Source organism: Arvicanthis niloticus, chromosome 6 (assembly GCF_011762505.2).
Source record: "Arvicanthis niloticus isolate mArvNil1 chromosome 6, mArvNil1.pat.X, whole genome shotgun sequence".
Lineage (NCBI taxonomy): Eukaryota > Metazoa > Chordata > Mammalia > Rodentia > Muridae > Arvicanthis > Arvicanthis niloticus.
This window is the reverse complement of record NC_047663.1, coordinates 16571973-16597850: the sequence shown is the minus strand read 5'-3', so window position 1 is coordinate 16597850 and position 25878 is coordinate 16571973. Positions and strand designations below refer to the sequence as shown.

The 25878-nt window shown below is 36.5% G+C and overlaps 1 protein-coding gene across 11 annotated transcripts in view; it reads left to right on the top strand.

Annotated features, from left to right (window-relative positions):
• The window catches only part of Tanc2 (tetratricopeptide repeat, ankyrin repeat and coiled-coil containing 2), a 296480-nt gene that overhangs the window by 158181 nt on the left and 112421 nt on the right, over positions 1-25878 (top strand). For all 11 annotated transcript variants that reach the window (XM_076935618.1, XM_076935617.1, XM_076935616.1 and 8 more), the window contains 2 exons: positions 2519-2667; positions 7011-7197. In XM_076935618.1, coding sequence (XP_076791733.1) covers positions 2519-2667; positions 7011-7197 — 336 coding nt within the window. The remainder of the gene's footprint in view (positions 1-2518; positions 2668-7010; positions 7198-25878) is intronic.

Here is a 25878-nt window from a genome sequence, read left to right as displayed (position 1 = left end):
TATTCTAAAATTAGGTTGTGGTGATGGTTGCATAACTTTATGAATAAACTGAAAGCCACTGAAGTATATATTCAGTGAGGTAAAATTTATAGTATATGAATTCTATCTCAATTTTGGGTGGAGGAGGAAGTGGTAGTGAGGCTCCTTAGCTTGGAGTAGGAAGACAACCAATAGAAGAACATTTGTGAACAGGGTCACCACAGTAGCAGAGAAATGTGTTACATGTAAGAACAGACTAAGAATAGAGGCCTACTTTCTTAATATGCTAGGAAGAGAATTTTTCTTTTGGGCAAACCCTAGGACTTCAAGAACTCACTGAGAAGTGTGTGTTGATTATGTATATACAAATACTGCTTTGCAGATACTGCTAACTGTTCACTGAGCAGGTCCTGGAGGGAGTGATATCCCAGTAGCAATTGGCATACCTGGTATATTGCTCTTGATGTAAATGCCTTTTATCTCTAAGAAAAACAAAGGCTTCTAAAAAGATTATCTAACTCCATAGCTGGGACTGGGAGAATGCCAAATGAATCTGAAAAGTCGTGTGCCATAGAACTGCTCAAAACATGGCAAGAGTATGTTAAAAGGCTGTGAGAGCCATTGTTTACCCTAGCAAAATCTAAAACAATTTGAACTAGATAAATACTGACAATAACCAATTATAACTCATTGTGTAAGATAGGAATCAATGAAATGGACAGATGGGTGGAGAAAAGTCACTATTTGAAAAAAATGACAGTAATTAATTTAACCAGGAAATATTAATACTCAAAATAGCAAGTATTCATTGAATAAGAGTTAGACATTTATTTATACACCACTGTTCATAGGAATTATTTACTGTAGCAAAAAGCTGGGAACAGCTGTCCAGACGCCAACAACAGATGAATGAATGAATACTATTCCATTAAAAAGGGATGACATTCAGATACATGTTACCACATGAAGAACCTTGAACTAATTATGCTAATTGTATAAGCCAGACCCCAAAGAACAAACTGCTGTATGATTTTGTTTAAGCAGGTGCCTAGGATTGGCAACTACACCAAGGAAGTAGGTAGAATGGCAGTCATTGGGGCTGGGAAAGGGGGAGGATAGAGAACATCACTGTTTAGTGGAACTGTATTTCATGGGGACGATGAAAAGTTCTAAAAGTGAATAGTGACTGTGGCAACACAACATTGTGTATGTACGTAAGGACAATGAAATATAAAGCACCTAAATAGAGTCTAAAGGAAATTTCATATTTTTTTACCACAAAAATATAATAAGAAATGGAACATTTTATATAAATTCAGTTTTTCCATCAGAATACTTACTAAATGCAAAGGGGGAGATTATAGTTTTAAAGTAGAAAAACCTGGTTAGACACTGGCATAACCAAATGATCCAAGTGACTTAGCAATACTTTTTTTTATATTCTTGCCCCAAAATGTATAACCTGGATGGAATCAGAGGTAAATTGAGAAACATTGTACTAAAACTAGACTGTACACCTTATAAGAGCAAGATCACGACTACTAACATTAAAGAACTGTTTCAGATTTTTAAAATGAACTGATAATTAAGTGAGTTATGTAACCCTTAGATGGCTCCTTCTGCCCTAGAGCATGCCACCAAGCCAGAACTCAAGCGTGGGTTCAGCCTGGGGTTAAGGTCATAGTCATGTGAAGGGTTAGGATCCTGATTTCTGTGCTGACCTGTGAGTTATCTAGAGAAAGGGTTTATAGGAAATGAACAGCCTTGGAGGAGAGACGAGACCTGTAAGTTTCATATGGTTAGGAAGAAAAGGGGTTACTATTTTGAAACTTCATCAAAGGTTGAAATTACTTCAGAATATAAAAGGACTTACAAACTGTTTAAAAGGCAAAACAGTATAAGAAACTACAATAAAGTATCTGTTGTGGCTAAACTGTAGATCCCAAGAATGAGGCTGTGCATGAAAGCTACTGGCCAGAGAACAGGAACCTTTTTTTGTTGAGCATGTTACAGAAACATTTAAATTCAAGTATTTCCTGTAAATGGAAAATAATCTCAGGAGATTGTGTATGAAAATTAAAATCTTTAAAAATGGGAAAAATCAAGGGCTGGGGAGATGACACAGTTATTAAAATTCTTGCCCTGTACTCAGGAGAACCCAAGTTCAATCTCATACCCACATAAAAACCTGGCGTGTTAGTACATGATTGATTGTAATCCCAGTACCAGGGAGGTGGAGACAGGTAGATCTAACTGCCCAACCCTGCCTAGTCAACAGTTCCAAGTACTAGTGAGAAACCCCATCTCAAAAACAAGGTAGAAGGCTTCTGAGGAAAAACACGGTTTTAACTCTGGCTTCTACACACACAAGCATACATGCACCCACAAGAAATTTTAAAAATCAGCTGATAGACTGGAATATTATAATTTTGAGTTTAGAATATGAAAACTAAAGAAAAAACAATCTGAATATAAGGAACAGTAATAGAACTAAATCTTTTTGTTTTTAAGATTCATGTTTGCTATCTTCTTGCTCCAGGTGATGTTGAACAAGAACTTGGACCACCTCCATCTGTAGATGAGGCAGCTAACACACTCATGACTCGTCTGGGTTTCCTCCTTGGAGAGAAAGTAACAGAAGTGCAACCAGGTGACCAATATAGCATGGAGGTACAGGATGAAAATCAGGTAAGCTATACAGTATCAACTTGCTGATACAATGGGAATCAGCATTTTATAGCAGGAAAAAAAGATGGTATGGTGTGTGGGTATATACTCATTCTGAAAGGAATAAAATCAATTGTTAGAAGTCATTTTGAGGCCTAGAACATAATTAATTTTTCATAGTCACTCTTTTTTGTTTGTGTTTTATATGTGTAAAAAACAAAAAAAATAAATGATTAAATAACAAGCTACCCAGATGACAGAACTGAGGGATTAACACTGCACTGAAAAATTAAGAGTATATACTATTCCAAGTATGTGTGGATTATTGCCAGATTAATGAACTGCTGAGCCTAGAGCAGATCTTAAGCAGTTTCAAAAATTACCAATTATTTTTACTACAGTAGAATTGATTTTAAAATAACTTAGAAAATGTCAGCTAAAAGTTAAACATACCCAATGCTAAATTATTAAATAGTATGCTTCTCAACAGCCTTTGAATCCAGGAAATTAGAAAAAATTTTAAATTGTTACAATGAAAACTAATTAAGTTAGGCTGAAATAAACACTTTCTTTCCCAAGTTGCTTTTAGTCATGAACTTTATCAGTAATAGAAAGAAACCTAAATAGCTTAGTGCCTTATAGCGAAATATTGTACTCTGGCCTAGGGAGATGGCTTGACCTACTACCCCTGTGCTGGGAACCAAACCTAGGAATGTTATAAAACATTGTGCTTGCTAGGCAAGTGCTTTACCACTGAGCTAACTTCCAAATACTTTTCATTTTTTGAAATTTATGTCCAGTTAGCAAGTGACTGTCCTAATAATGACCACTGTCATGATACCCCTCCCCCTTCTTATACTCAAGAACTTTTTTCTCTACAAAGTTACATCTCTTCAAAGATGATAAAATTACTCATCTTGCTTTTGAGATTCTTATGTCACTGTGACTTTAAATCAAATCACAAGTATGTAGACTGTGCCTTACTTTTAAATATACTTGTAAGACTGTATAAAACTTATAAAACTGTAAAGCATAAAGCTGGGGAATAGCTTGTGGTAGAGTTCTTGCTCAGCAAATAAAGGGCCCTAGGTTAATTTTTTATCTCTCCCACCAAGAAAGAAAGAAAAGAAGGATGACAAGATGACAGGATTATTCTGATGATAATACTTTGTCAGCTGAAAGTGCCATAGAAATAAAAAATAGACATGCAGGATAATTAGTATGTAAAATATGCAAGACTGTGGTTTAGGAAAATTATTTCATTGTCTTCATATTTTGATAATTTCATTTTTATATTATTTATTATTATTAAATTTATTTATTTGTGGATGTATGGCAGTATACCGTGGCATGTGTGTGGAGGTCAGAGGACAGCTTGTGGGAGTCAGTTTTACCTTTTCCTGTGTGGGTTCCAGGAACAAACTCTGGTTATCAGGCTTGACAAGCAAGAGCCTTTACTTGCTGACCAACTCACTATTTTCACATTTCTTTCTTTTCTTATTAAGTGCATATGGGTGTTTTAGCTACATGTAAGAAATAAATGAAAAATCATAAATATACATAAAAATATAAAAAATAATGGTGACAATCATAGCTTCTTGGAATATAACATTTTAACTGTCTGGGAACCACACAAAAAGTGACTCTATTGACCACTGGAATTTGTAGTCTAGGAAGATTGTTAAGAACTAAGAGGACATGACATTTGATAACTTTCATCTGCACTAAATGCATATAGATAAAGATGGACGATTATATTCAGGAAGACCCTGTAGTGAAGATGTCCTAGACTAATACTATGGTGACAGAATTTAACAGGCAAGTTAGTGTAGACCCTTTTTCTGTAAAAGGACAATTACTGAAAGGATATCTAACTAATAACTTTTGTTTTTAATCTCAACAGCTCCTAAGGTACTAGGATGAATCTTAGGAGTTCCATCTTCAGTTTGCCTACATTTTTTAACTATTATGAGTGTGCAAATGTATGCGTGTATATGCTATACATATATGTAAAAGCACATGTGTGAAGGAGCTGTGTGCAGTGGTGAATGTATAGGAAAGTCAGAGGACAACTTTCTCATGTGGGGTCCAGGGATCAGACTAAGGGTGTCAGGCTTGCATAGCAAGGGCTTTTATCCACTGTGCCATCTTGTCAGCTACTTACTGTGTCAATGTGGAACCTTTTAAAAGATGCAGATTGTAAGCTTCATTTAGCTCCCAATGGAGAATGTTAAGGACTTGGAAAACTGCTAAAAGCTTGTAGAATTGGAGTAAGTTAATTAGATATCCATTTTGGCCTGCAGCATGGAAAACACTATCTGTGTCTTGTTCACTACCCTCCATATATAAATATAAGGGCTGTCTTTTAATTCCTAAGCCCTGAACAGTTTTTGAGTTTCTAAACATCTTATGAGTTTTGTTTTTACATTCAAGACTTTGAAAAAGCATGTTTTCTATGACACTTGCTTTATTTTGCAGAAAATATTGTAATAATCATTTGTTTGGGGTTAACATTCACATATATTATGTTATGGCTGAAAGATGGAAGGTAGCAAGGGCAGAAGAGTGAAATCTCCTTCCTTTCCCTTCTCAGTTTGCACCAAGGCCAAGATCCTCTTACCGTAAGAGGCCGGGGATGTTGCTTTCTTCCACTGTGCCATAGCCCTTAGTGTTGTGTTTGTGAACCATCCTACATGTAAGGGAAATAAATACCTGGCTCTTTAAAAAAAAAAAAAAAAAAAAAGTATGTTGAAAATTTAAGTTGAGGTGGGATAGGGCTCAATATTTGTTGGTTTTCTTGGAGCTTGTCTGTTTTTCATGCATCCTCTAAGTGACTCTGATGCATGCCCACTTAAAAGCCGTTGCTCTAGTCATCACTAGTATTTTATAAAAGTCAAAAGTTACAAAAAAATTAAAACTCCTCTTTTCTCTGGAGAAATACTATATAGTAGAAGAATTTTATCTCATAAATTTTGAGGGCTTACTTCATTGTAAGGAAAAATCAGTTCTTTGTATTACTAACATGATTAAAGGGATTTATTCAGTTACAATGTAATCAGAATGTTACTTTTAAGTCAGATGTATCTTTTACAACCACATATAGTACAGAAATTAAAATCCAGCACATATTGAGCATAGATAATTAAACATAAGGGATTTAATCCAGAAATCCTTATCAAATTAGTTGAATATTGTTAATATTCTTAGCTAATAATCAACACATTCTCAAGTTATTAAATGTAGAATTTTCGTTTAAGCAGAGAGACTATTGATGGAGACTATAAGTAAAGAAATTGAAAGTCATTCTCTCAGAGATGGGGTTGGGGAGGGGAGGAAGAATGGGATGAATAACTGTGAAGGGGGACCAGGAGGAGGGGCAATGCCTGGATTGTAAATACATTTTTAAAGATTTAGTATTTAAACATGTTAAATTTATCATTAGTGCTTCTTCAAGTAATCTTCTGTTTGATAAAATTACTTTAGTAATTGACCAAAAAAGTACCTTTATTTACTATATCAGTAATTAATTTGGCCAGAAAGAGCCGAAGAAAAAATTAGATCTTTCATTAGTTAGACAAACCAGAATATATTATCACCAACCCTTTTTGGTAATTTTTATTTTTTTTTTTATATTTAAAAACTTTACCAGGGAAAGCTGGGCATAACAGTGCACTCATGTAATAGAAGAACCAGGGAGGCCAAGGCAGAGGCAAGAGGACAGTAGTTCAGGGTCATCTTCCTTTATGGGTGGATTCAATCCCTATCTAACAAGAAGTCTAGAAAGGTGGCCCTCTCAGACATAAGAATTATTCAAGATATAAGTTTATCTTTACATATAATCATTTATTATAAGATATTCTTTTTGTGCTAAATAAACATTGTTTACTCTGTATTTAGAAGAACCTATAGAATAAGGTATTTTGATCTGCATTCATGGCCTGTGTATCAAAAAGGCTGTTCTTTTCATTAAGAACATTTTTATTTCTTCTCAACTGCAAAGGTATTCTTTTTCTAGCCAAAGGTTTTTAACAAGACAAAGTTCCAAATCTTCTGAAGATTTTCATTAATTGGAAATAGCACTTTGTGCTTAAAACAAAATTCTGTTAGTGATGGGAAATGTAAAGTCACTGGCAATTTCTTAAGCAGAAAATCTTGCCACAGGTCTCTGTTCTTGTTAAGTTTTAACTTCAGTATGGAATATGGGGCCTTGGATCCTGGAAAGCAGAAACAAGCCAGTGTAACAGTTGTAAAGGCCACATAGTGATTATTTGTTGATTTTTTTTTTTAATCAAATTACTATTTGGCCTTAAAATACATTTTAACAGTGATCAGTTTATCTTATTTTGTACTGACTTTATTTTTAGACTTCAGCAATCACCCAGCGAATAAGTCCCTGCTCCACCTTGACTAGCAGCACTGCCTCTCCACCAGCCAGCAGCCCCTGCTCTACACTCCCACCAGTCAGTACAAATGCAGCTGCCAAGGACTGTAGCTATGGGGCTGTCACCAGCCCCACCTCCACCCTAGAAAGCAGAGACAGTGGCATCATTGGTAAGCTTCTTTTTATAATAATCATTTTGTATATTTTATTCCTTTTAAAAATAATTATACAAATATAAGATTTTCAGAGTTATATTTTGAGATATGTATGTAAACTTGTCCATTTTTAAAATGCTGAAGTGATAACGGTCAACAAAATGAGAAACATTTGTTTCTATTTAATCACATTTTTTTCAGGCCTTACTTGAGAAGATATAAAACATTCTATACACTGGTTTCTGTAAATTCCCATATTTCATCCCTACCAACAGTGGTTGTCCAGAAAAGTTAATTCTTTATTGGTGTAGTAGATTATTGTGAAACAGAGAACGGAGATTAAGATTGAATGGCTGAAGATCTACAATGTGAATTGTCTTGGAATCTGCTTGGTTCAAGTGTGTATCAGTCATTTGATGAGGTCTGGAAGCCCCTTCTGATCTGGTTTTTCTTATCAACAGGATATCCTGCTTTCTGCCCTTAGTAAAGTAGAATAAGTTTTTAATTAATGTTGCTTATGATTCTGGAACTGTAAACCAATGTGTTCTTGTGACAAGAAAAGAATCCCATGTGCTGTGTATTACTGTGAAAATGTGGAGCTTAGCCTAGGTCCAGTAGTCACTGAGTCTGCACCCATAGGGTGGTTTACAGACAGTGGGAACAGAGAGGAACTCTAGCAGGCTGCAGCTGTAGCCCAGCACAGACCCAGAGAATTCCAGTAGTGGAGCACCCAGGAAGATGCCTTGCCAAGTCTTTGTCCTTTGTTTTTCTTATTAACATATTTAAATACTATTTTTGCTTTATATTTTAAAATCTTTTTTATCTTTATTAAACTTTTATTTTTGTAAGCACATTTTTATTTCTTGTATTAATCCTCTCTTTAAGCTTCTTTCTTTTTTCTTCTTGCCTCCTCTTTTATATTATTATTTTTGTTTTATTACATTTTTAATTCATAATTTATGCTACATTATTTATGGTCATTCATGGTATAGTAGTTGTCTTTAATTCATTTTTTAAATTTGTTTTCTATCTCTGATTTGTTTGGATGGTCCTGCCATTGTAGCAGTCTGTTTTGCCCTCTGAGTGGTTTGGGGTCCTCAAGCAAAAGATGCTCACTAAGAAGACCCCATACAAGATCAAAAGAATATTCATGCAAATCAGTGCAACAGAAACAAGAGAAATCTGAAAAGGCAAGGCAACCTCACTCCTGAAGTTTGTAACCCTTTGAAAATGGAATCTAAGGATATTTCAATGGTTAAAATGCCAAATAAGTAAGAAGTCTCATTTTAAAAATAATCAGTAACCGCAAAGAAGATTAAAAGAAACAAAGGAATTAAATAAAGTCAACTGAAGAAAGACTAGGACAACAGACTCACTAAGTGGAAATATTAGCAAAAAGATTTTGAAGGGAGAGTGGAAAAAAAAACAACAAATAAGAATGTTGGAAATAAAATTCAGTAAGTCAAATAGGACTGAAGAGATGGCTCAGTCAGCAAAGTGCTTACAAGGATGACCTGTGTTTGATCAAGAGAATTCACATTTTACAAACAAAAGCAGGCTTGATGTCATGTGCATATAATCTCAGTGCTGGGAAAGCAGAGATGATGGGATCCCTGGGGTTTCCTTGGCTTGCCAGCCTAGCCAACTTGGTAATTTCCAGGCCAATAAGAGACCTATCTCCATCCCTCACACACAAAAGTTATGGCTAAGAAGATGGGTAAAGTACCAGGTCTCTAGCACCAGGTCTCTAGTTTGTTTAAAGGCAGACGTGGCAGTACACATAAATAATCCAGCTTTGACCAAAGTGGGAAGCAGATTCCAGGGACTTGCTAGCAAGCCAATTTAGATGAAGTGGGAATTCCATATTCAGTAAGAGAATGTACCTCAAAAAATAAGAATAAAACTAGATTCCTTTTTCTCACACCATATAAAATCAAAGATCAGTGACCTTAATATGAGGCCTGAAACTTTGAAACTAATTAGAAAAAAAATGAGGAAAATAGATTGAGAATTATGTAAGTGTAGTGCAACCACTATGAATATACATAAAGATCCACCTCCAAAAAAAACCTCTTATATGTTTCTCTGTTTCTCTCGTGGGTATACAACTAAATAAGTCTCAGTCAGCATACAGTAGAGATTCTCCATATCCTATACTAGTCATAGTAGCCAAGTGATTGCTATGGGTCAAAGTGACTGTCAACAGATGAGTAAAGAAAAGATGGTGCCTATATACACCAGAGTTTTACACAGCTATAAAGAAAAATTAAATGCTGTCATTTTCAGTAAAATAGGGAATTAGAGATTGACATATTAAATGAAATACACTAAGACTAATATTTTCTCATATTTAATCTAGATTTTTGTTTTAAGAATACATGAAATTGCTGGACATGGTGGTACATGTCTTTAATTCTAGTACTCAGGAGGCAGTCAGACCTGTAAGTTCAAGGACAGCATGCTCAACATGGTGAGTTCCAGGAGACAGCCAGAGCTAACACAGAGAAACCCTGTCTCAAAAAAACAAAGCAAAACAAAATCCCCAAACCATGAAGTTAGAGTGAAGACTGTCTAAGAAGCAGAAAGAGGCCCATTGGGAGAAGAGATGGAGGACAAGAAAAGAAAGGAAGTGTGATGAGCTGTGGTTTTTGAAATGCATTTCCTTTAATAATTGGGTTATTAAGAATATTTTAACAGGGGGCTGGAGAGATGGCTCAGTGCTTAAGAGCACTGAGTGCTCTTCCAAAGGTTCTGAGTTCAATTCCTGGCAACCACATGGTGGCTCACAACCATCTGCAATGTGATCTGGCGCCCTCTTCTGGTGTGTCTGAAGACAACTACAGTGTACTCATAAAATAAATAAAACTTTAAAAAAAAAGAATATTTTAACAAATAGTCTGAAATACATTCTGTTCTTATCAGATGTAAATGTGTATAAATGTAAATGTAAAGCTATGTTTATTCTGAGAAGATAGTGTCTACTTACTAAAGAATGTTTGGCTTTATTCCTAAATGTAAGTGGGTTTCTGTGTATTTCTTTTTTGCTTAACAACCAAACAATGAAAGTGTCATAGTCTAGACCCAGCATTACATAGAATAAAGAGGAAGTAGAAAATACAGACAATAACAGAGGCGGATGCTTACAACTAACCATTGAACTGAACACGGGGTCCCCAATGGAGGAGTTAGAGAGAAGACTGAAGGAGCTGAAGGGGCTTTTGGCCCCATGGGAAGAGTAATAATACCAACCAACCAGAGCTCCCAGGGTCTAAACCACCAGCCTGGGAACACACATGGAGGGACCAATGACTCTAGCTGGATATGTAGTGGAGGACAGCCTTGTTGGGCACAGGTGGGAGAGGAAGTCTTTGGTCCCGTGAAGGCTGGATGTCCCAGTGTGGGGGAATTTGAATGTGGGGAGGTGAGAGTGGGTGGATGGGTGGAGGCACACCATTGTAGAAGCAGGAGAAGGGGGGATAGGATAGGGGGTTTCTGGTGGGGGTAAATGAGGAAAGGGGTAACATCTAAAATGTAAATAAATAAAATATCCAATAAAAAAATACAGACAATAGGAGAGGCATCACCTTGGAGCAGCCATGATGCACAAAGGCCTAGACAACAGCCCCTGCAAGACTCCAGACTTAGAACAATAAATGTGAATCTTCAAAGAGCTATGTCTCTGCAGGTTCACACTTAGAGGTCATTGCCAAATTTTAAACAAAGTGAGTTTTCTATTGGGTAATTTGGTTTCAATTCCTTCACTGATTGTGCAGGCTGCAGCACCATCAAGACCTGATTCTGATGCAGAAGCTTAGAAAACAGTAACTGACAAAGAAAGAATTTACAAAAATGAAAGCAGAGCTGGAAGCTACATATTTTGCAATATTCAAGAAGACATTTGCAATACATGATGTGTCCCTGTGTCGTGTTCCAGTACATCCTATTTTAAGAAAAGATTTAAATTTCTATATCCTTCCTCCGTCTCTCTTTTTCTCTCTCTCTCTCTCTCTCTCTCTCTCTCTCTCTCTCTCTCTCTCTCTCTCTCTTGTGTGTGAGAGGAAAAAGGAAAAAATGAGAATTTCTTTAAAAATATGATTAAGTCAGAAGATAGAAAAAAGATAGAGTAATTGCTTCAGGATTGATTCCTTTGAGTACGAGTGAACATTCCTTTAAGTCTGTCATAACTGAGCTGGGGGTGAGTCTGTTAAAACCAGATGAAAAGATCCTGCAGATCATCCTCCAGATGAAGAATACTGCGGCTTAGTACAATAGGATTGGGTCTTAGGGCTGTGCTTTAGGAACTCAGGCTTCTACAGATATATGGAAATGAGAACTGTAAGTAAAACAATAAATATAAGTAAATGGAGAAAAATTTTAGCAGCATAGAAAACAAAATACTTGTACTATAGGCAACTTTTTGTATATTTTTGTCCAGATATTGATAATAAACTTTTATAGGAAAAAAATAAACAAGCACTAAATGTCTAAAAATCCCAGCATTCTTCTGAATGAAGCAGAAAGATTGCAAGGTCCAGGCCAGCAAGGGCTACACAGCAAGACTTTGTTGCAAGGAGGCCGGGGAAATGAAGAAAAATTAAAAGTTATGCAGACTATAAATAATCTTAACATTTTTAAACTTTAAATATTTAGTTATTCATATTTCTGTGTGTGTATATGTGTGATTGGGGGCAGAATGTGATGTCATAGTGCACATGTGAAAGTCAGAGAACATTTGTGAAATCAGTTTTCTACTTCTACCGTTATGTGGATTCCAGGGATCGAACTTAGGCCACCAAGCTTGTACACAGATGCCTTTTACCTAGTGAGCCATGTTGCCCTCCCTTTTTCAGTAAAATTATTTTTAGTTATCAACTGCTAGATTTCTCTGTAGACTCCAGAAAGTTTGGCTGTTAACCAACCCTAATTAGCCCTTGAGATTTAAAAAAAATTTTTTAAAAAGGGAGGGTGGGGGAATGAATGTTTTCTATCATACAAGCCTAGAGAGTATTACCCTGAAGTATTGTATATACAAATTCTTGTCTCTCCTTAGAAATCACGTGTCTTTCTTGTCCTGGGCTGCAAGAGCAGAGTTTAATTAGTAATACTCCTCTGTCTATGCAAATTAGTCAGGGTAAAGCTTTTCTTATTTTATTAATTTCCCTTTATTAGTCTTATCCCATTGTAGGTATTCTAATAGGTTTATATAGCATCTTAGATTTTAATGTATCTTTTGAAAGTACATGCTGCTGGGTGGAGTGTGTGTGTGTCAAAGATATATAAAGTGACATGTTAATATAAGCTCTTTTTTGTTTATTTTTTTATTTAACTTTTATTGATTCTTTGTGAATTTCACATCATGCACCTCAATGCCACTCATCTCCCCATTCCCTCATACTCGGCCTTTGTCCTTGCAACCTTCTCTACAAAAGGAAAAAACATCTCATTGTGGAAGCTGTAGTGTGTCATAGTGTGTCCCTCGGTATACCTTTTGTCCACACTCCTTTGCTTGCAAATGTTCGCTGCAGTGAGTCATTGGTCTATGTTGCGGGTAATATTTTAAAAAGCTGCTGGTGCGGGCTGACTAAGCGAGTGATGAGTGCAGGCCACCATGTTCCGCAGCCGGAGCCAAGCACACCACAGCTGAAAGTGGCCATAGGCTACGTGCACCACAACTAGACCAGCGAGACCTTGGCTCTGGCCAGCTAGAAACACCAGCCCTGGCACCCACGAGATGCCAGCATGGGTATGGGAAGATTGCTCTGCCAATCTTCCACGCTGCCTCCACAAAACTTGGCTGAACCCCAGAATATCAGCCATGCCCACAGTACCCAGTAGAATGAAAACTCTTATGCTTATATATAAATACTGCTTATCCAGTATTTATATATTTGGAAATGCTCAATTAACAAGATGCCTACACAATTAGAATTGTTAACCCAATTAACTACCCTAAATATGAATTGTTACCCAGGACTGTTCTTGATGCATCATCCATATAGTCCTCCATGACTGCTACAACTTTCCTCTCTCCTAGTGCCTTGTCCTTTCCTTCTCTCTCTTCGCTCCTCCCACATTAACTCCTCCCCAATCACCGTGCTTATTGTAAATTTGTAGCAGCAACAGGAAACCATCCTGCTACAGGTCTGGTTCAAGGCCTGTGGCTTCTGCTGCACTCTCACTACTGAATTCTGGCCCCTTCATGCTCTCCAGCAGTTTATTGATGGGGTAGATACTGAGGTGGGCCAACTCAAAGTTCTGGATTTGGGTCGGGTGGTATCTGAGTTTGTCAGCTCACCAGCTCTCCCACACCCACATCACTAGGGCCAGCTGTCCAGCACTGTCCTAGCTACCTCATCTAATGCTGCAGTGAACAAGGGTTGGCTTCCTCTCCCATTCTCATATCCTCAGGGCTGGCTCACCCACACTGATGACAATAGGGTCAGCTGCCCAGGGGAGGTGCAGGGCCCACTTGAGTACTGCAGCTGGTTGAGGGGTGGGACCCACTCTCTTGCTCTCAAGCCTCTAGTGCCCAGGGGAGGGGTGGAGCCAGTTTAGATATCAACGTGGCCCAGGCATCAACTCAGACCTAGGACATCCCCTGACCTTTGGTAGTAGCAAACCCCCACTGCTTCAGTGGCAAGGACCCAGACATGGACCTCAGTAGCAACACAGACTAGGATTTCATCAGGGCTTTAGATGGCATAGCTACTCACATCAGGCTGTTCCTCACTACTCTTAAGTCTCCAGTTCTGCTTCTCTTTTCTTTCATCTCTCCCTACTTACTTGTTCATCTTAGTGGTGCCCAGGATATCTGAGTGTCTAGGGTCATCTCAGGAGTGGTCTCAAGTATGCTATGCCCCACCCATCCTGTGTGACACCAGGCAGGGGTCAACTCTGGCTTGCTCTCTGCCCAGGCCTTGTGGCAACAGGGTGGTTCTATAAGCCTGTTTTAAGAACTATGTGATACCCATTTTACCTGGCTACCTCATATACACTTAGTGATTCCTCACATTTCACTTATGAACGTTTAGCTTACCTCCACTGCCTCTAGTATGGACAAAACTGTCCTCAATTCATAACTGAAATTCGAATTTCTGGGTCATGTGGTTTATGATTAGTGAAATTTATAAAATATGGCCCGAGTGTTTCCACCAGTGTATAAAGCATCTTTTCTTTTTTTCTCATGTCTTTGTCATGACTTTCTACCATAATTCCCAAAACCCCAAACTATGAGTATTTTAAGATAAATTCATATGAAATATATTTAACTATAAGATCTCATCTGAACTGACAGGTTATTTATAGTCCTTTCTCACTCATCTCATATGTATATATTTTATTGTAAAAATGTTACTATGGTTTATCTCAAGATGATACTCCCCAATCATGTATATAATTTTATATGTACATTTTGGCCTTTCTGAAATTAGAGTTTTTCTTGATTCTAGAACACAATTGATTTAGAATTACATATATGAAGACTTAGGTTATTTGACTTAATTTTAGTAAATATAATTTAAATTTAGTAAATATAATATAAAATATAATATAAAATATTAAATTGTGTCTGTTTTTAATTTGTGTTTCATGTATTTCCCATTATATGTAAAATTAAAAGCTAAGAACAAAATCTTTGAGCACAAAGAGAGCAGCAAGGATGGGAGATAGGAACAAAATGAAGCACTAGAAGCAAAAACAAGTATGGCTGAATAGCAAAGCTGGAGCAATGCAGCACCCAAAGCCAGAGAAGACAAAAGTGTTGGGGAAGGGGTGAGTGCAGCCTTGTAAAGAAGTAACAAAAACTCAAGATGCCAAGAAATATGAGGGCAATTTAACAAAATATTTTTCTGTATTGGTTTTCTTTTAGAGATTACCAAATCAAAGTCTTTGTATTTGTTGTAACCAATATGAATGTGATGGCAGTGCCTATATTTTTGCTGTATATAATATGAATATATAATATACATGGATTCATTTATTTAAAGTAGATATTGAGTAAGTAAAATGCATATAACAAAGTTTTATAATATTAACACAAAAATAAATTCCATTTCTGTATTATAATAATTAAAATCTAAAAATAAAATTAAGGAAATAGGTCCAAAAATATTAAAAATTATAAAGTAGACCTGGGAAGATAGTTCCATTGACAAAGTACTTTTCATGCAACCATGAGAACATAGTTCCACCCTAGTGCTCATGTAAGAAGGTGGCGATGTTCTTCTTTGATCCCTGAACTGGGGCGACTGAGACAGAAGGGTCTCTGGAGATTGCTAGCCAGTCAGTCTAACCCGATTGGTAAGCCGCACAGCAGTGAGAATTCCTGTCTCAAAAAATAAAATGAAAAGCAACTAAGTGAGACATCCAACATCATCTCTGGCAAACATGCCAAAATACTTTAAAATCCTATTTATAACAAAAAGGAAAGTAGAAATGCCTCAATTTTACAATATTATAAATATAAAAATGTCATCTCTGGAGTCCTGAAAACTTTCAAATTACTAGGTATTTTGATCTTATGTGGTCTTGAATCACCTCAAATATAATACAATATCTACCACAGAAAGCATTCTCTATGGCCTCATAACTTCCTTCTCAAAGTCACAGTGCCCCTCAAGTCTGAGGTGGTGACTTGTCAAATACTTGCAGGAAATTTTTTATTTTTAATTTTTATTGATATACTTTGATTAGTATAAAATTTGTACCTAACTATACTACCAATTATAATCTACCACTATTGCAGTACTTAAAGCAATAATTTTGCTATCTCTAGTTTTTTTAGATAAGCATTTGTGATGTATATGTATATGATTTCTAGCATTCCTTTCTCATATCTAGCTTTGATTAGGTCCTTTTGGAATGGATGTGTGGCAAATAATGAACTGAATTGTGAATCTATTTTGGTTTCTTGACTTTTATTTACCGAGAAATCACAGTTCTCTCCAGAAGAGTTTAAATCTTGAGTCCCCCTTTAGTCAAATCTTAGGATTTTTTTCTCTCAATCCTTTTTTTTTCTTTCTTTCTTTCTTTCTTTCTTTTTTTTTTTTTTTTTTTTTTGTTTTGTTTTGTTTTGTTTTTTGTTTTTCGAGACATGGTTTCTCTGTGTAGCCCTGGCTGTCCTGGAACTCACTCTGTAGACCAGGCTGGCCTCAAACTCAGAAATCCGCCTGCCTCTGCCTCCCAAGTGCTGGGACTAAAGGTGTGCACCACCACTGCCTGGCTTTTTTCTCTCAATCTTGAGGGTTTTTTTTTTTTATTTGATTTTATATCCAATAGCCTTATATCATTGAATGCTTATAAAGATTAAGTATCTGTGGTCATGTCCACTATTCAGTGATTATGTTTCACTTTTGTAGCCAAAAAAGAAAAATTTACAGCTCCTCCTTTGTTCCTTGAGTAATATTTGTTCCAACAGAATGCTGTTCATTGTTTCACCCGAGTTGCCCTATGAGTCATTTGCTGAGTGCTAGATATTGTGGGTTGGCTTTTTTGTGCCTTTCTCACTTGTGCAGAATTTTAATCCAGAAACATAGCGCTCTGGCAAGGGATCACATCCAAAGATCTTTGTGATCTGGCTGGAATGTAGAGATACTCTGGAATACAGTATGATATGGCTAGAATATAGACATGCCTTGAGTACACACCTTTAATCCTTATCAGTGGAGGTGAAGTTAGATTGTAGAAGGGAGCAGCCATTCTTGAAAATAACATCTAATTGAGGGGCAGACAAAGTGACAGAGTGAGTCAGAGATAGGATACACCCAACTTACATGAGAATAGACAGGAAAGAGAGGTGACTTAAGACCACAAGGAAAGTCAGAATGAAAGTCAAGAGTCAGTTCAGTGAGTGCAGTCGTACAATTCAGTTGAATCAGTGCAGTGGAGTTGAATTCAATTCTGTGAAGCCAGAGAATAAGAAGGAGTCAGAAGATTAGAACAAATTGCCAGAGTTGGTTTGAGGCCAAGCAGATCAATTCAGTAGAAGCCAAGAGAAGCCAATTAGAATCAGTCAGCTTGGAGAAGAGTTTGAGCCAGAACTGCTAACTAAGTTGAACGAGCCAAGTCTCAGAAACTAAAACATTCTAGGCCTAGGTTAGCAGACCGGGGCCAAAAGATTTTATGAAGCTAGAAGATTCCAAGTCTAGGCCTAGGCCTAGGGAAAGTTAGAAAACAGAAGGAAATGCTCTGGGCTCAGCCCAAGCCATGTGTTTGCACAGCTTGGATACAGCTCTCATCTCACCCCTTCATCTATAAAAATAAAAGCATCATTTACATAAGAATAAGTTATTCTTACACATTTGTTTCCAGAAATATGCAGACACACTACTAACTTTGCTAGTCCTGTACTCTCAACTCCATCATCTCTCTAAACTGTCTGCCTATAATACTTATCATTAGAAGATCTTAGGTAGCCATTAGCCAAATTCATGTTGCATAATGTGTTTTTTAAAAACAGTCTAGACACTTTGTTCATCGAAATGATTTAAAAGACAAAATGGCATTTTTCTTGTATAATTAACCTGATAGGGTTAATAACCACTTGCTAAGCAGAGACTGTGATCCAGATACAATCATTGACTCCTTACAGTGTGTTATGATCCTTTAAGAAAGCTATGGAGAGCTAATAGGATCAGATCATTGAAAGGACACATACATTTGTCAGAAAATGCTTTAAACAACTTTCATAAAGGTACTGGAGAGCAGAAGAGAGGGTAAACATGCATAAGAGGACCTAAGCCTCTTCCAGATAAAGCTATCCCTTGTGATTACATGTGCTCTGACCTGAGCATAAACTACTAAGATTTGTACCAAAAATCTTCTGGCCAAGGAGAGCTCCAGAATTTTCCATTGAAACTAGTGATGCCCTTTCGCAAAATAGCCAAATCACACTGTCTAAGCTATCAGTAAACAGCTAGTCCCGGGTTCACTGAAGGAAATTTCAAACTTTAAGCAGCATCTTACTTATTCCACTTAACTGACTTTGTCTTGGTCAGTAGCCAGTACCAGGTTTCTAAATATCTGTGGAGAGAAGCATAGAATGCCTCAGTCTGGCTGTAAAGCAACTTTGTATACTCTTCTTATAATAAAGATTGAATTTTTTTCATAATCTTAGGAAAGTGAGACTGAAAAATAATTGATCTCATGGCATCTTAGTTAGGGTTACTATATTGCTGTGATTAAATACCATGACCAAAAACATCTTGGGAGAAAAGTGGTCTATTTGGCTTACATTTCTGGAGTCATAGTTCACTGAGGGAAGCCAAGGAAGGAATTCAAAGTAATCAAAAACCTGGAGGCAGGCGCTGATGCAGAGGCTATGGAGGATTCCTGCTTACCAGCTTGCTCCTCTTGGCTTGCTCACCCTGCTGTCTTACAGAACCCAAGACCACCCCAGCCCTGGGTACTACTGCCCACAATTGGTTGAGCCCTCCCACATCAGTCACTCACTAAGAGAATACTCTACAGGCTTGCCTACAGCTTGATCTCATGGAGGCATTTTCTCAAGGGAGGCTCCTTTCTCTGTGATAACTCCAGCTTGTGTCAAATTGACACACAAAACCAGCCAGTAACCTGTCATTAAAATTTTAGTTATGGGCTGGCAATATGGATTAGTGGATGAAGGAAAGCACATGCTGCCAAGCATGACAACCTGACTTTGATCCTTATACTTGCGTGATGGAAGGAAAGAACTAACTGTGAAAAAAAAAAATTGTCCTTTGACCTCCACTCTCAGGCCATGACATGCACACTCCGCAAAACTTACACAAACAAAATAAATAAATATAAACAATAGACATAATAAGAGTAGAATAATAAATCAATGTAATCTAATAATTGCACAAACAAGTTTTAAAATGTGCAAAAGACTTAAATAGATGTTTTACCAAACAAGCTATAGGTAAATGGTTAATAAGCCCAGAAAAGTGCTCATTATCACTACATCATTATCCCTAGTGATTACTAGGGAAGTACAAACCAATCACAATTAAATACTACTCCAAAGCCACAGAATGGCTCTTAGATGAAAAAATCCAAATATGATAATACCATAATGTCTTATACATTACCCATAGGAATGTTATTGTTATTTGGGGAAGTAATTTGGCTGTTTCTTGCAAAGTTAAACTTTTTTTTTTTTTGGAAGATGGAATCTCAGAGAGAGTAGTTTAGGACTTGCTATTCAGCCAAGAATGACCTTGAACTCATGATCTACCTGCCTCATGAGTACTGGAATTACAAGTATGCACCACAATGCAGGAGGGTTGCCGTGAGTTTGAGGTCAGTCTGGGCTACAGAATGAGACTCTGATCCAAAAAGCAAGATTAAGCCATCCAAAATTTTCAGCATGAGTCTGGGAGGGGTTCACAAAGTCATACCCATAACTGAGAAGCTATTGACAGTTGATGGTTATAGGAGAGAGTCAGTTTTCTTTAGAGATGCAATCCCTAGTAGATTGCCCATAGAGATTGAAGTAAATTAGTATTGTGTAGGACTAAAGTGAGAGCAGTTAAACTACTGGTAGATACAAAAGAATTGTGGGTTAGTAGAAATGGTTAAAACTGAATTATAGTGATAATTTTATCAGTCTATAAATTTACTAAACTATACTGATTGTATAATATAGTGGGTGTATTTTATGGTATGTAAGTTTTATCTCAGTGAATCTGTCTCAAAATATAAAGGTGATTTTATTTGTAACAAACCTGTACCTAAGACTGTAATTCAGGCATCCTCATACCTCCCTTCCACATATAAACAGTAATGTGCATAAACATGCTGTAGAAGCAGTTTTTATTTGAAATGGTACTTTATTCTGCATTGAAGAAAGCTAGAGACCAGTCGTGGTGAGTGGAATCTTATATTTACTTGGAACTGTTTTTCCACTATTCTTTGTTTTACCCAAGAGTGTTAGAAAAAGCAGAAATAAAGATATATTAGGAATAGTGGAAAAGATTATATACATATTTCCTTGGAAAAGGGTAGTGTTTCCTTTCTAACTTCACTTCTAGAAATGTTGCACATACAGATGTTTACTTTATAAAAAGCCGACCTAAGAGGCATGTTATTAGGGGAGCTTTGAAACTATGTAACTTTTAGTGGCAATATTTAAGATCATTTCATTCTCTGCTTCAGTCAATGTGATTGATGACTTTAAATTATACCAGCTTCTATGATAGAATAGTTGCATATTAAGGTTCCATGATGCTGTAAATAAGATTTTATTTTGTAACTTTTTAAATGTATGATCTCTTTGCCACAGAGTTGCCCTTCTGAAGTTAAGCATTTGTGTTTTGCACCAGTGCATCTTAACACATACTTCTTAGTTAGACACTAACTACTCATTGGATAGGTAGATAGCTAAAATTCATTAGATATTACCCAAGGATGAAAGCAGCATCAGTAAGTGAAAGTGCTTGAAATTTTAAGTGGTGATAGCTGTTCAAAGAATTTGCCTTCTTGTAAGTTGTTTAATTCTTTTTATACCTACTGAGTCTGACTCAATAAAACCAACTTGTATTTAATTTTCAAAGTACAAGTAAGTTCTAGAGAAATCATTATGGAATATCTTCAAAAACTAAAAATATAGCTACCACCTGATCTAGTTACCACACTCCTAGATTCCCAGAAGAGCTGTCATCATGCGCAGAAATGCTTGTATGTCTCTTGTATTTCAGGACTGTTTTCAGTAACCAGGAAATAGAACCAGCCTAATGTCCATCAGTAGATAAATAAGGAAAATATGATCTATAGAAAATGTGGAAATGTATTTAATGGTAAACAGGAATAAAATCATATAATTTGCCAACTAGTCTAAATTAGTTAAAGCTAGTGACTAAATTTAGTGAGTGTGATATTGTTACCTAGAGTGGCTGATAGCTGGGAAAGAATCATATCAATAAATGTTCTCATTTGTTGAAATCCTGGAGTATTATTGAGAAGGTCACTTTGTCAAAAGCTGGAAGTTCAGTCTATTTAATTTTTTGGCAATAGCCTTAAAATGGAAGCCTAATTGATCTCTTTCACTTGCTTCTCTAACACAAATCAAAAACATTACCAAGTCTTCAAATACCTGAAAGAAGATAACATAGTATTGGAGATATGTGAACACTTACTAGTGCTGACATTCAAACATAAGTTCTGTACTCTAGAACTTTACTTATATATCACTAAAATATGTTATCTTGTACTTTGGTTTTTTTTTTTTTTTTTTTTTTTTTTACAAAGTAAATCATTTCTTTGCTTAAATGCTTACCCAGGTAACATATATATTTATACTTTAGGTGAAAATATTTTTAGTATAAGTACTATAAAAATTGTACTGAAGAATGAGCCAGTTTATTTTCTGCATCTTGTTAACATTTGCAGCATCCTCTAAAACTGCCAGAGCAGCACAGCCAGAAATAGAGTTCACTGTTGAGTGTTTCTCTGTGTTTTTTGTAGATGGGGTAATATGTTGGCCTGTGTCTCTCACATGTTTTCTCCCTTTTTTCAAGTGGGATTATAGAGTTGATACTAAGTCATTTATTTGGTTGGTTTCTTTATTTTTCTGTGCATGGGTATTTTGCCTGCATGTATATTTGTGTTTCATGTATGTGCCTGGGTACCCAGAAGAGAGTGTCAGATGCTCTAAGTCTGGAACTTTAGACATTGGTAAGCTATCATGTCATGTAACAACGGGTGCTGGGGATGGAACCCAGATTTTCTATAATTATGGGCAGACCATGCTCTTAATCATTGAATCATCTCTTTAACTCCATGATGCTAAGTTTTTAAATTTAAATATGAAAATAAAACTCTGAAAGTGCAGTAGTTACCCTCTAGAAATGTACAATCTAGTGCAGGAATCAAGGCATTATCAACAAAAGAGTTGCTGCATTATTAGTAAGTGGTTAAGGCTCCAGATAGTAACCATGGGTTAGATGCCCAATTTTGCCAGGAATCATTTCTGCATGTGTTCACTGAAGGATAGTAACACCAGTCCTGCTTAGATAACCAAATGGAATGTATATTTACACAATTTAAAAGTTATAAGTAGGACTGGGTGTAATTTGGTGATAGAACATATACTTGGATTTAATCCTCATTACCACACCCAAAAAAAAAATACAAGTTACAAAGTACTAGATGTGAATGTATTGTAATTACTAATATTATTAAAGCTTAAGTAGCTTTACTAATACACAATCTGAGCTCTTCTGGGTATTATTTCCTTACCTCTTGGGCCCCTGAGTTATCTCAGTCCCTGATTTGTTTTTCATGTTCTTCCTTGTAAAGAATGTCTTGGTTGCACAGTGGTTTCTTTTTCACAGTTGCCACTACCTGCTCTGTCCTTGGTTTCTGTTCACCTTGGTTTATCCTTATTTACAAAGACTGTCCAAGATGCAGGAACACGATTTTTTTTTTTTTTTTTTTTGCTTCATTTTGTTAGATACCTGCCCTTGGTGATCATAAGTTGTCCATTTCTTATAGTTTTTATAGCTGATTACTGTGCAGGAAGTAAAAGGTACAAAATATGGGAATTGACTTCCAAAGTTTACAGGTCCCTAAAAATGTTCAATGCTATTTCTGATTTCATCTCTCCTGAGGCGCTCTAGAGCTCTGTGGTCTGCCTCATCTCTGGCTTTGTTTCCGTTTGTGTTGAGTAGGCTAGCCTACTGTGTAGCCCAAGCTGGCTGTGAACTTGTAATCATCTGCCATGACTTTCTGGGTGTTGGGGTTGCAGACCCTGCCACCCCTCTCATTCCTCCCTCCATTCTGAATTGAGTCTCTTTTCTCTTTACCTTGTCTAGAGTTAAATTCCTTTTTCCAGATCCTTTTCCTTCTTTTTTTCCTTTTTTTAAATTTTTTTTATTTTATATTTTATTTACATTTAAGATGCCATCCCCTTTCCACATTTCCCCTCCCTAGAACACCCCTGTCCCATGCCCCCCCTTTCCTTTTTGCTTTTATACGATTTTTTTTAAATGTTAATCAAAGGATTTATAAGTTTGGTAATGCTCAATCAGAAGCGTAACCCAATACCCAACCTAGATATAAAAACTATCTTTGACTGGTGGAGACATGTGAACATCTGCCTCCATGCCCCCTCTCTCTTTCTCTCTCTCATCACCTAGCTTCTCCTCTTCTTCATCTTCTCTCCTTGCTCCATCTCTTCCTCTCTGTACTCCTTCCCACTTAGCTCCTCCTACATATCACTCTTCCTGTTAAAGTAGAACTTTTCTCTCAAAATACAATTAGAGCATACTTATTCCTAATTGTACCAGTAAAGTACAAGATAGTCCTAATACCCAGTCCATCATTCTGTTGACTAACCAGAACCTCTGTCATCTCTTCTAACTAAAACACTTACTTTTGATCCTGGCTTTTTGGCTTTAGAGTGAATGTCAGCTGAAAACCATCTACTCAGATCTTTTCTCTCAAAGTAAATAGCCAGGATTGGTTATGAGACTATAGGTCTTCAACCCCATCAGAAATCCAGAATGACTGAGTTAACTGAAGTTATGGGAAGCACTAAGCATAGCTTCTAAAACTTAGCCAATTTATAGAGACCACTGAACACCTGAAAAGCCCCTATACTACCGAACGTTGGAGCATCAAATCTTCAGCCTTCTGGACCAGAATCATCTGACAGACCTTAGTGATGCAGGATTATTAAGGGCTGATTACTCTGTCTAGGCAGATATAATCAGTCGACTATTCTGCATGTGTGTCCTTTTCTGGACAGTAATTTGTCTGTAGATGGAGAGAGGCAATTCTTGCCTAGTGGCTGTCACTGCACAACTGGAGTATCTCCAAGGATGCTCAATTTCTTCTTAGAATCCATGACAGGAAGCTGTCAGGAGCAGACATGTCTCTAATCAAAATGAACATTAATATATAAATATTTGTAGCGTCAGTTCTATGGACTTCTGATGTTTTGAAAACCAACTATCCATGTAAGGTAACCTGGACTGTTGTCTGTTCACTCCTCTCAGCTATTTCTAAATAAAATATGGAAAACACCCTAACAATAAACTCAAAACCATGAATTTGCTATAGTCCCTTAACTCATAGGTTAACTGTCCCAAATCAGTTAAAAAAGTTAAAAAAAGGGTTGGGTCTAGGCCTTGTATTCCTAAATGTGTTATACAGGCACAGTGCCCATGAGAGTATCAATATTCATCTCATTTTTATATTAATAAGAGGCTCGGGCCAATGAAAACCTTAAATTTGAAATCAAAGTAAATTTTGTACCATTTAAGAAATTATAACTTCATCTTGATAATAATTATACAGATTTCTACCAATAGGTTATGGCTATGCAATAAATCCTAGCTAATCTCCCCTGTTCCAACAAAACCACTACTTTTCCCTAGAAAGACAGACCATTATTAACCACATTAGTCCCCAAGCTCAGGGAATAGGGGCGCTGACTCTTCTTTAACTTCTTCAAGCTGATTAAGGACATTAAGATTTTAGAAGAGGGGTGGGGGAAGAGTAAGTTGATATGTCTCTGATGCTGTGTCTTCACTGAATCCAGATGGAATTCCAGGACATCAGAGGTTTGGGCAGGTCTGCTCAGTATGCTTGATGAGTAGATACACCAAGGCTGTGTATTCTAAGATACTGCCTGAGTTAGAGCGCCTCGGATCCCTGCTTCCTCTGGGTTCTTGGAGGTTGGGGGCAGAGCTGCCACCCAAGATCTGCTCAGTGCTCTGGCCCAGACCCAATCCTTTTCTTTCTTATGGTGAAAATTTTTTTCTCATTTTTTTTTTCCTTAAAGAAAAGTTTAGATTTTATTTTGTAATTCATCTTCCTTTGTACTACAAAATCTAGAGCTCCACTTACATTTACAGAAAGAAAACATCATTAAATAGGACTAGAAATAACCTTTTAAGTTTATTTCTTTTCTTTGGCAATAGAAACATTCAAATTATAGGAGAAGAACATGAACTAAGTATAAACCTCTCCTGGGATGATAGCTCTTATTCTTTTATAGTTATTTCCAAAAGTTCAATAATTTAGACTTTACTGTTGTTCATCTCTTCATTTCTGGAGTTATAAAAATGTTTCTATTCATGTATAATTATTAGAAAGATTAGATAAATTCTAGAAGACCTTTCAGGTTTTGGTTTAATTAAAATCATTATTCTTTAGCAAGCCACTTACAAGTGATGCAAAGGATTAGAACTGAGAGGATTGTACAGAAAAGGCCTCTGCCTCTTCCTTGTTTGAGCAGGGGTTTTCTACTGCATTAATTTCTACTTAGTTACTGTTTATTTTGATAGTATGTTTTGGTTTTGGTGGTAGTAGTGGTGTGTGTGTGTTTTGTTGTGGGGTGTGTGTGTGTGTGTGTGTGTGTGTGTGTGTGTATAAACATGAGCCAGGGAATAATTAGGGAAAATAAAGAGATGAGAAGAGTGAAGAGTTTTGGAGGGACTGTTGGTGCTCTCTGACAGTCCATAGAAATATGTAAATACCTTTTGAATAATTCTAAAATTTTATCTTTGATGAGACTTGTTCTAGGTCTGTTGGCACTGGTATATGAATTTGCTTGTTTCATTTAAATAAAGTGTTAAAAATATATGTAAGCTAAGATTGTTGATGGTTTCAGTTATTTAAACTTGTAGAGATAAATGGCTGTAGTAACTTTGAAAGATAATATTAGTCGTATTCTCATCTACTTGTGAATTTTAATAAATAGTTAATTTTTCT